This window comes from Leptonychotes weddellii, chromosome 13 (assembly GCF_054177405.1).
Source record: "Leptonychotes weddellii isolate Sample4059 chromosome 13, ASM5417740v2, whole genome shotgun sequence".
NCBI lineage: Eukaryota > Metazoa > Chordata > Mammalia > Carnivora > Phocidae > Leptonychotes > Leptonychotes weddellii.
In genome coordinates, this window is record NC_138381.1 from 47,763,205 (window position 1) to 47,772,145 (window position 8,941).

Consider the following 8,941-nt stretch of genomic DNA (forward strand, 5'->3'; position numbering starts at 1 on the left):
GAGCTTAAGGATGTGGCAAGAGGTGCAGGGTGTTTCTGCTCCTTTGGGGCCTGTGCCTGCTGCAGAGGGGCCTTAAGCTCCCTGACGCCTGCTGGGGTCACTGTGGCATCTGCGTTCGGCAGGGCTTTGGCTTGTGGAACCATCCAGTGACCCCCAGACTTGCCGGTTTGAGAGAACATAAGGTGGTTGGGGGCAGCAGGTCCCGTTCAGTAATTCGTGATAGACCTGTGGTATCATCATGTGGTGAAATCCGAAGTTTTAGTGCTGGGGCCAAGAATGGTGCTGTTCTGGGGAGGCAACCATTGTGTGGAAAGGCTGAAAATCCTCCCACCTCCCCTGGCCACTGTGCAGGGGTCCCCAGTGACCTCACCAGCTCCTGGGTGACCTGAGAGCAGCCTGCCCCGTGGCCCACCTTCTGAAGCTGTGAGGCATGCTGTGCCCCCGCTCTGGTGGATGCGCTGGGCTCGCCAGGCCCGTGCCCAGGACGCTGCTGATGCACAAGCACATACCTTCCCAGGCTGCCGAGCCCATCAGGTCTCACCCAGGGGCCTGGGGCTGAGCAGTCGAGTCTGAGGTTCTTAACCTTTCTCTCCACTTTCCAAATGCTCAGCCGAGGAGCCCTCAGAAGCACTGCCGCCCCCCCCGCCCCGAGGAAAGACCCCGCAGGTGCCTGGAAGGCCCTCCCACCCGGCTCTGGAGGAGGCCCCCACGGAGGCCTCTCATCCCGAGCCGACCCCTCTGCCGACACCGAGCGCTCCCCTGCTTCCTGAGGACCCCAGAAGACGGCCACACACGGACCAGTGGCCTGTCCTGCCCAAGAGACCCCCGCAGCCACTGCCCCCGCCAACACGGCCGGGCTGGACAGGGATGCCCTACTTGCCCGGCTCCACGGGGGTTATTATGGAGACTGGAGAGGCCGGGCCTCCGGGGAGGATGGGCGTGTCGGGGAGGGGCCTGCCCCAAGGAGTGGACGGCCAGACGGGGCAGGGGCCCATCCCCAGCGCCGAAGGCTTCGCGGGAGCACCAGGTAGGGCCCCCGTGGCTGGGCACATCTGAGTTGGGGGCGGGGGGCATTGTGAGAATATATGGAGGGTCAGCCTGAGCCTTAGGGGGTCTGCTGCAGGGTCTTTCCGGGTGCAAGTTCCAAAAAAGAGCTCTTCAGAGGTGCTGAGGGATGAGTTCATGCTAATCGAACCCCCAGAGGCTGGGGCACCCCCAGGGTTAGTGCAGTAAACATCTCGTCCCAGTTCCAGTAGGAAAGTGTACCTAGGAGACCAGTGTGGACTGGGAGCCTCCGCAGCAGCAGAGAACACCGCCCCTCAGAGTGGGTGGGCCAGAAGGTTCTGGCTCAAATCTCAGCCATGTGACCACAGGCTTTGGGGCCTGGGGCAGCTTCGTAACCCCTGGAAAGCTCAGCTCCTTCACAGGCAAAGTGGGGGTAATAGTGGGAGCTTTGGGGGCAGCTCTGAGGGTGATGGAGAAAAGCCTCATTCAGCACTCGGCCAGGAAGGGCTACTTGCGAGTTGTGCAGGGCAAGGCAGGAGGGAGAAGAAAAAGGGAGCGAGCAGGTGTGGGACCCCTGCTGCGTGCCAGGGACTGAATCAGGTGCTGGGGCTGCTGTAGCTGTCCTGACTGCGCTGTGCGGTCCAGAGTAGTCCCGTTTAACACGTGCGGGAACGGAGGCTCGGGGCGGGGACAGGTAAGCGGAGGGTGCTGCGTAGGACAGTGCAAAGCGGAGCAGGCTGACCCCGCGCACCAGGGGCCCCTGAAGCGCCATGGCTGCCAGGCAGGCGGGGCCCATGCCGGGGACACAGGGAAGCACGGTGCTTGGTTCCTGCTCAGCCACCCCAAGCTGCAGCCATCACAGCTCTCCCCCAGGCGACTGTGCCTGTCCGGAGAGGATGCTTCCTCTCCTGGCCGTGCCAGGCATTACGGCTGTCTGTACCGCCTCTCCTGCCGTTTGGCCCTTTGTCCATCCGCGCTTCCACCCCCCACCCATCCATGCAGTCACGCCGCAAGCACCGTCCAGCCTCCTCTTTCTCTTCCTCGGTCAGCCAGCTTGCCCTTAGGGCTCTTCTCTGGTCGGGAGAAGCGGGCCAGTGAGGAAGCAGGCACCGCGGGGGCACAGCTGTGCCTCTCCTTCTGGGAAGGCAGCTTGCCGGGGGCGGGGGGTGCTTGTTTGGTCTATTTAAAGAAATAGCGTGAGGAGCAGGGAGAAAAAGCGGGGCTCCTGTTTGACATTCGACCCCATTTTGTTTTTCAGGATACCCCAACTCCCCTCCGGTAGCCTCCCCAGGTACGTGTGCTGGGGGACCAGGCCGCCTCTGCCCCTCCCCGGCGGCGTGTCCCGCGTGCTCCCTCTGGGCTGTTAGTGTGGGTGGAAGCCGGGGTCCACCAGCTGAGGGGGAGACCGCCACCTACTGGACTGACCTCCCCGCCGCCAAGATTTGCTCCTCAGAGAGGGTCAGGGTCATGCCCGAGACAAGGACTTGCCCTCATACCTCAGCCAGCTCGCGGAGTTGGCCGAGAGGCTCACCGGCCGGGTCTCTGCCTGGTGCCGCGCCCAGCTTCCCGGTTCCCCACCCTGCGCACGTGCGGGTGTCGGGGGCTCAGGGTGGGCACGGGGTCACACAGCTTCTCACACGTGCATGCGGCCTCGCGTGTCCACCCCCGGCCAGTGCGCGTCCCACTGCGCGTCCCACGGGCTTTACCACCTTAAGGCGGAAGAGTACAGCTGAGGCTGCCTGTCCAGCCTGGCACACAGGCCTCAGGGCTCCAGGCCCTGCCCTCTAACCCCTGCGAATGTTCCACGTCCTCTCGGCTCCAGGGGTTCCAGTGCCTTCTCTGGTGTCTTTCTCTGCGGGGCTCACTCAGAAGCCTTTCCCCAGCGACGGCGGCGTCGTCCTCTTTAACAAAGTGCTGGTGAACGACGGAGATGTGTACAACCCCAACACCGGTAAGCTCGGAGACCGTGCGCTGTCTCCCAACGCCAGTGGGGCCCCCGGTCCCGTCTGCTTCCCCGGGGCCTGTGGGTGGGGTGGGGTGGGGTGGGGTGGGGGCGCCACGCTGGAGGAGATGCCTGGGCAGCTGCAGGCGCGTGAGGGGCCAGCTGGCCCCTGGTGCTCTTCCCCACTTGGTGGGGTTTGATGGAGGTTTCCAGCTCACAGGCTGCAGGGTGGGTGGGTGTGCGGTGACATTTTCTAGTCATGAGATCAGCATACCAGCCCTCGGCACTTGCCATGGGAAGCGCCGTTCCACTTGTTGGTGGAGGTCGTGGAGCTCTGCCCACCACAGTTACTGCGCCCTGGCCACCCCCAGCTGTCCCTCCATGCCAGCGAGAGGCCTTTTTCAGTGTCCTGTTGTCCTCACACCGAGACAGGACAGACGGGACACCAACCCCCTGCCCTGTCTCCTTCAGAAGCTTGTTGTTTATGAACAGAGCCGAGAAAGGGGACAGCATTCCTTCCAGAAGGGGCCAGACCCTGCTTGTGGGGTCCCCTGCTCTGGAACAGAACGACTTCAGTTGTGGGCCTGGGTTCTGCCTGTGGCAACTGTGTTGTTCCCCAGCCCCTGACGAGAGTGAGGACCAAGGTCACCTCAGGTTCCTGCGGTGTAAGCTTCCTCCTTTCCATCACACCTGAGCCTGGGCTTCTGTCCATCTTTGTCCCCGGAGACTGGAGTCAGAGCCTTCCTGAGAGGCCAGACACGGGCATCTTGTCCCCCATATGAAGGGAAGGCGGGTCAGGGCCCCCCTTCCCTGCTGAGCCCCTGGGCAGCACGGAGGGCAGTACAGCTCCAGGTGGGCCCAGGGCAGGTCAGGGCAGAGCCCCGCCGCAGGTGCTGAGGGCCCACGCAGCTGGGCGGCCTTTCCCGAGTAGCCCCCAGAGTCTGAGAAGCCGGTCTCTGAGCCCATCAAGCGCCAGCGTGCTGAGGTGCCCACACGGGTCCTCGCCCAGGAGCTACATGGGTGTGACGGCAGGTGGGAGTTGAGGGAGGTTACGGGATTCCTTCTCAGCAGAGTTTTTAGCCCTCACCCTCATGTCTGCCCTGCGTGGCCGTCTAATAAATCCCACGTGGTTCTTAAGTTTTAGTGAGCATAAAAATAACCTGCAGAGCTTGAAAAAAATGGAACTCAAGTATCCTCCAGGCCAGTTGGAAGTCAAGCGCAGGACTCTTTTTTTTTTTTTTTTTTTTTAAAGATTTTGAGTGAGCAAGCATGAGGGGAGGCGCAGAAGGAGAAGCAGACTCCCCACTGAACAGGGAGCCCAACATGGGGCTCGATCCCAGGACCCCAAGATCATGACCTGAGCCAAAGGCAGACCTTTAACCAACTGAGCCACCCAGGTGCCCCAGGACTCTGCAGTTTTAACCTGCTCTTGAGCCATAGAGGCAGGCCGGGGTGCAAGAAGTGCCTTTGCTTTCAGGGACCTTTATTTTCTACTCAAATGCAGCCTCCTCCTGGAGCCCTCACTCCATGCTGCCTCGGTGGTGGGGATAGCTTGTCCACCCTGACAGGTCAGGTGGTCTTGGCAAGAAGGGACGGTGGCACATTTCTGGCACATTCCAGGATGCCCAGCCCAGAACTGTATTCTCTCGTTGAGCAGGTCCTCAGTAAAGGAAATTCTGGGGGACCCTGAGTGTGGACTCAGCACAGGCAGTCTCTAAGTGAGGAAAGAGGCCATGGGCCCGGAGTGCTGGGACCAGGTCTGTTTTCAGGGTCCAGGTGCCTCTCAGGAAGACTGTGGAGCTTCAGATTACTCACCATTACAAGCTAGGGAAGAGAGCAGGGTGGCCTGGCATTTTCTATTTTTCAGGGCAGATGAAGACCCAGCCCCCGAGATTCCTTCTCAGCTCCTGGGCCCTCCATTCTGTCACTCTTGGCCTGTGGTCAGCGTCCATGTCTAGCTCCCTTCCCACAGCCCAGGGGAAGTGGCTGCTGTAAGCGTTTGGTGCGGGCTCCGACCTCGTCTGGCTTTGGGGCCAGTTGTCGCTTTGCAAATGGTCCATCTACAAATCTAGCTCCTCTTTCTCATGCCATCTCCTTACCTCCGAGCACTGCTTCCCCAGGCCCAGAACCTGTGGGTCATTGGCTCAATGAATGCCAGCTTATTTCTGGCCATAAATGGATGCCACCTGTATACTGGTCCAAGACAAGGAGCCTGGCTCTTCTGCATGAGGACTGGCTGTGGTCTCTCCCACAAGCTTTGTGGCTTCTTTTTGGCCCCGTCTCCTCAGGAAGCAACTCAAACATTTCGTAGATTCTGTGCCCAGCACACACATTGTGAGGCTTATTCTAAGTGGGTCTTGGGGTGCTTTCCATGCTGGAGAAAACTCCCAAATGGCAACCAGAATCCGGGCAGCTGGTGCCGCCCCACTAAACCTTAGGGGAGGTAGGAGCGGGCCCCGGGCTGGGCCCCAGCCCTGACTCTTGCCGCCGGTGCTGCACACACAGCACGGCGAAGGCGGGTATGCCGTGCTGCCGGGAATGTTAGAGGGCCTGAGCTCTCTTCCAGCAAGGCTGGCTAGTTCTCTCCCTGCACAACTGCGGGGGCAAGTTCTTCTGAGGGCTGCTCTGGGTGGAGGTGAGTTACGGTGATCGTACCACATGCTGGGGGTTTGGCAGTATTTGTCCTCTTCTGGAGGTTACAAGCAGAAGACGGGGTCTCACCGTGAGGATTGGGTTTGTTGCAAAGGGCAGTGCCAGCTAAGGGGGTCTGTCGCTGGGTGGGCGTAGGGCAGGTTCAAGTACAGAAAGGGGCCACCTCCCTTCAGATCAGCCTGCCTTCTATGGGTCGGGTGACCAACTCTCCCGGTTTGTCTCCTGGGACAGTCCTGGAAAAACAGATCGTTAGTCTCCCAAATCTGGGTTAACGGACAACCTGTGCCAAAGATGCAGGGATGGTGTCCCGGGACACGAGTGTCTGCCTTCCTCCTCCCAGGCATCTTCACGGCTCCGTATGATGGGCGCTACCTGATCACAGCCACCCTCACTCCTGAGAGGGACGCGTACGTGGAGGCTGTCCTGTCGGTCTCCAATGCCAGTGTGGCCCAGCTGCACACAGCCGGCTACAAGAGGGAGTTCCTGGAATACCACCGGCCCCAGGGGGCTCTGCACACTTGTGGGGGCCCGGGGGCGTTCCACCTCGTCGTGCACTTGAAGGCAGGAGATGGTGTCAACATCGTGGTGACTGGGGGCCGGTTGGCTCACACGGACTTTGATGAAATGTACTCCACGTTTAGTGGGGTTTTCTTATATCCTTTCCTTTCTCACCTCTAGGGTGGCTGGGGAAAGGTACTGGGAAAGAGTCGTAAGAACTGGGAAGCTTTAATATATGCAGTTTCTGATGTATGTAACTGGAGCACTGGTCTAGTCTTCTGTGAACATCCCAACCCCTCCCCCGAGATTCAGGCCTGACGTGGCTGCCGAGGCCACACACCTGAGTGTTCCCCGGCGGGTGGCGAGGACACATGTGCCTGACGGGGCCATGGCCTGCTGTCGTTGCGCCCAGCTACCTGAGGAGCGGGGTCCTCCCTCCCCTGCGGCCCCCAGCGTTGGTGCCGCATCGGCAGGAGCTCTGCTCGAGGGGCCTGAGTGGGGCCGATCGGGTGCCCACTGCGGAGCGCGACCTGCTGCTGGAGGAGGGAGAGCTGCTGGGCTACAGGGCGGAGGGGATGAGGGCAGGCCAGGCGGTGCTGGTGGCCACAGTCTTTATTCACAGCGCCTGCAGGAGAAGGTTAAACACTCAAGTGCTGAAGCCGCACGTGCCACCACAGAGACCTGGGGGCAAGGTGCAGGCTGGCCTGGGCTGGCTCCGCCTCGCGCTCCAGGCCCTGGCCCAGCGGTGCAGGCAGGCTGGGAGACTGTGCAGCCTGGGGGGCTCCTTGAATGATGAGTACATGTGAAGTGCAAAGGCAGGGAGTGTCAATAAAGATGTAAAACCACTTCAAGTTACTGAAGTCTGGTGCCTTCTGGATTGAGAGGTGTTGCTAAAAACAAACTGCAGAAAGGTAATTGACTTTTTTAAATGGCTGTAGAAAGCAAGCTTGCATAAATCAATCTCAACCATGTAATTGTTACCCCTCACTATGCAAGCTACACACTTGGGTTTTGTTTTTTTTTTTTTTTGCTTATGAAAAAACCAGATGTGCTTGGAGGTCAAGGCCCCCCTGTGATCCCCACAGCTAAAGAGGGGCTCCTCCAGGGGATGCTTAAAGTTCTCATCTAATCAGCAGCTGCCTGAGCTAATGAGCTTGCTTGCTGCACAGCTCACAGCAGATGCGGCTTTGACTCTCAGGTTCCCAGGCAACAAGAGGCCCAACATAAAACTGATCACACTGAAAGCTGAGATCATCGGAGAAAAGCAGGAATCTTCCCATGGAGAGCACGTTCTGTTCCAGGGAAGCCCAGGCACGTTGCTCCTTTATCAGCAGCCAAAGAAACCTCTAGGACACAAGACCCTTAGCTTCAGATGGTCCCTGCTCATCAGGTTGGTAAAATCTGTTGGCCAATGAAGTGCCCCTGGGGAGGCAAGTCCCCCTAGAGCCCCAGGGAAAGATGCGGATCAGAGAAACAAGTTTCCTGGGCCTGAAATCAAGCCACTGGATACTCTTATGCTATAGAAAATGCTGTGAGTTTCCAGGATGGCTCGCAAATGAGGTAACAGAGTGGCCACTGGACAGTTCAGACAGGAGCCTACTTTCTCATTCCCTTGCCCCAGGTAAGGAGAAGTGACCAAGAACCACCAGTTTGTGGTTTTAGGACTTTAAAATCCGGATCACTCTGTCCAGGAGTTGGTGGGGGGATGGGGGCATTCTCTTCCCCTGTTTCAACAGCTGGGGAATTGGCTAAAGGTGGCTGTTAAGAGTCTGTGTGCCCTAGAAATGACTTATGGGGAAAAACCCCAATGCAGTGGAACATTTTCAGGAAAACCCAGTTGGCACATGTACCTACTTTAGCCCTCACACTCCCTATAAAGACCTTACTCAGTGCCAAAGGGGACAAATGCTCAACAGCCAGAAAGGCAGGGGCCAGAGAAGGGAGACAGTGACTATTCTTTCTGCTCTCTGGGTGGTTCTCTAGAGCACTGAGTGAAGTTTGGTCCTCCTCTCTCAATGCACCCTCCTTTACTGAAAAAGGTGAATTTCAGCTCTGTGTATCCAAGATTGGTAAGGTAAACTAAGTCTAATTACAGCAGCTCCTGCCTTTACTTCAAGATAAAACAGAATGAAAGCTAGATCAGGGCTCCTTCAGAAGATGGCATCTTTCAAAAGGGAAAGGCCATCCTTCGTAGAGAGAAAACGCAAGGTCAGCTGAGCTCAGGACTCCAGGAGCTCTGGAGCAGTCCCTTCCAGGGGTCCACCACAGGCCTATAAGCTATGTGCCTGCAAGTCAGGCGTATGGACCCCGCCCAGGACACAACTTCTCAAAGACACTGTTGCTGAGAAAAAGGTCAGGGCACTAATGCACAGACAGGACTGGGACATTTTCTTCTCCCACACATGTAACATTAGCAAAAGGACTCATTTAAATGATGAACAACAAAACAATACCAGCATTAAACAATGCAAATCAATGCACACCGCACTGGCAATTATTTCCATGGTAGCGCATTAATCGAGCTTTCCTCAGTGGCCCTATCATTTTTCCTGTGGTTTCATGTCCTTCTGCTTCGCCTTGACGTGAGCACAGGGTGAGGGGACCGGGGGTCTTTGGGGTGTACGTAGTGGTTTCTCACAACTGGTTTGAAAGGAGTGTTTGTGATCAGAGGGACAGACCCAATCCATGCTTGAAGATCTACAACATGCCTTCACATACACATGCACCCAATTTCTGAACGTTTCCTTCTTCCCCTACACTGTCCTATCAAGGAAAGGAAAAAGGCAGACTCCACTCTTATGAGCTGCAGGGATGAGCCCTTACTGCTCCAACCCCAAGCACTGG

At 58.0% G+C, this 8,941-nt stretch overlaps 1 protein-coding gene across 2 annotated transcripts in view; it reads left to right on the forward strand.

Annotated features, from left to right (window-relative positions):
* The window catches only part of EMILIN2 (elastin microfibril interfacer 2), a 52,125-nt gene extending 45,182 nt beyond the window's left edge, over positions 1-6,943 (forward strand). For both annotated transcript variants that reach the window (XM_031033250.2, XM_081801552.1), the window contains exons 5-8: positions 611-1,027; positions 2,264-2,296; positions 2,828-2,956; positions 5,940-6,943. In XM_031033250.2, coding sequence (XP_030889110.2) covers positions 611-1,027; positions 2,264-2,296; positions 2,828-2,956; positions 5,940-6,277 — 917 coding nt within the window. In that variant the 3' untranslated portion in view covers positions 6,278-6,943. The remainder of the gene's footprint in view (positions 1-610; positions 1,028-2,263; positions 2,297-2,827; positions 2,957-5,939) is intronic.
* Positions 6,944-8,941: the final 1,998 nt, after the last annotated feature.